Source organism: Gavialis gangeticus, unplaced genomic scaffold (assembly GCF_001723915.1).
Source record: "Gavialis gangeticus isolate Ggan-Ray unplaced genomic scaffold, GavGan_comp1, whole genome shotgun sequence".
Taxonomy (NCBI): Eukaryota; Metazoa; Chordata; order Crocodylia; family Gavialidae; genus Gavialis; species Gavialis gangeticus.
In genome coordinates, this window is record NW_017729024.1 from 131,706,773 (window position 1) to 131,707,820 (window position 1,048).

Here is a 1,048-nt window from a genome sequence, read left to right on the forward strand (position 1 = left end):
TTTTTTCAAGTAATTATGATCTACAAATTCATGGGACTATCCTCAATGGCCCAAAAAGCTCCTTCTGGCCCAGTGTTCCTAAATGCTACGAATCTGCAGCCCTTTCTAGAGCAAGGGATCATGTGCCTCCAAATATAAACAAAATCCTGGGCTCCACAAGGACTACCCTGTTAGTGCCTCTCTCTTCTTTAAAGGGAGAGAGCTCCACTTATGACTGTTAAGTGTAGCAGCACTGCCCTGAGAACCTTGGACAACCTTATTTTGAGCTATTCTAACATGGCTAAAGAAATTCCAAGTGAGATGCCTTTAGGCCTTCTTCATATAAAGACTTCTGTCAAAGGGTTGTTGACAACTCAGTTAAATTAACATAACCTCCATTGTGCAAGCTGCAATTTAGCAAAAGTATTCCCAGGGACTTTTGATGGGTGATTTTTCCCTTAAGATTACTATGTGAAGAAATAAAGGTATAACAGCATCATTTCCATTTGTGAAACTGATCCAGTATGCCTGAGTCCTGGGTTAATAAACTTATCACAGTTCTGTTTACCTTTGGAATGACATTTGCAAACAGATGATCCAGCAATTTAACAGAATCTTTGCCTCTGATTTTAAACTTGCCAAACGGTGACAGGTCAATCACACCCACTTTTTCCACAACCTGATGGTACTCACGGCCCATGGGCTCAAACCAGTTTGTGCGTTGAAAACTGGGTCTAAAGCAGAAAAGTTTAGAAGCATGAAATACAGGATACACATATATTTGAACACCTACAGTCATGCCATTGTGATCTCTTCAGTTAACTATATTGTTCAAATGATCTGTTTTGAAAATCATTCATAACAGATAACCCTTTAATTTTAAGTAGTTTATCCATTATTTTTCCTACTGTAACAATGGATTCATTATTAAATAATTTAACATCAAAATAAAATATAAGCGAATGTTTTATCAGGAAATCACAACCAACCCTTTTAATGCATAAACTACCTTATTTATCTGACTCCAGGAGAAGGTTAGTTCCCCCACTCAACATGAGGAAAAAACTCA

General features: G+C 37.5%; 1 protein-coding gene across 1 annotated transcript in view; it reads right to left on the bottom strand.

Moving 5' to 3' along the window:
* The window catches only part of DMGDH (dimethylglycine dehydrogenase), a 101,085-nt gene that overhangs the window by 58,927 nt on the left and 41,110 nt on the right, over positions 1-1,048 (bottom strand). The window contains exon 9 of the mRNA XM_019517737.1: positions 548-713. Coding sequence (XP_019373282.1) covers positions 548-713 — 166 coding nt within the window. The remainder of the gene's footprint in view (positions 1-547; positions 714-1,048) is intronic.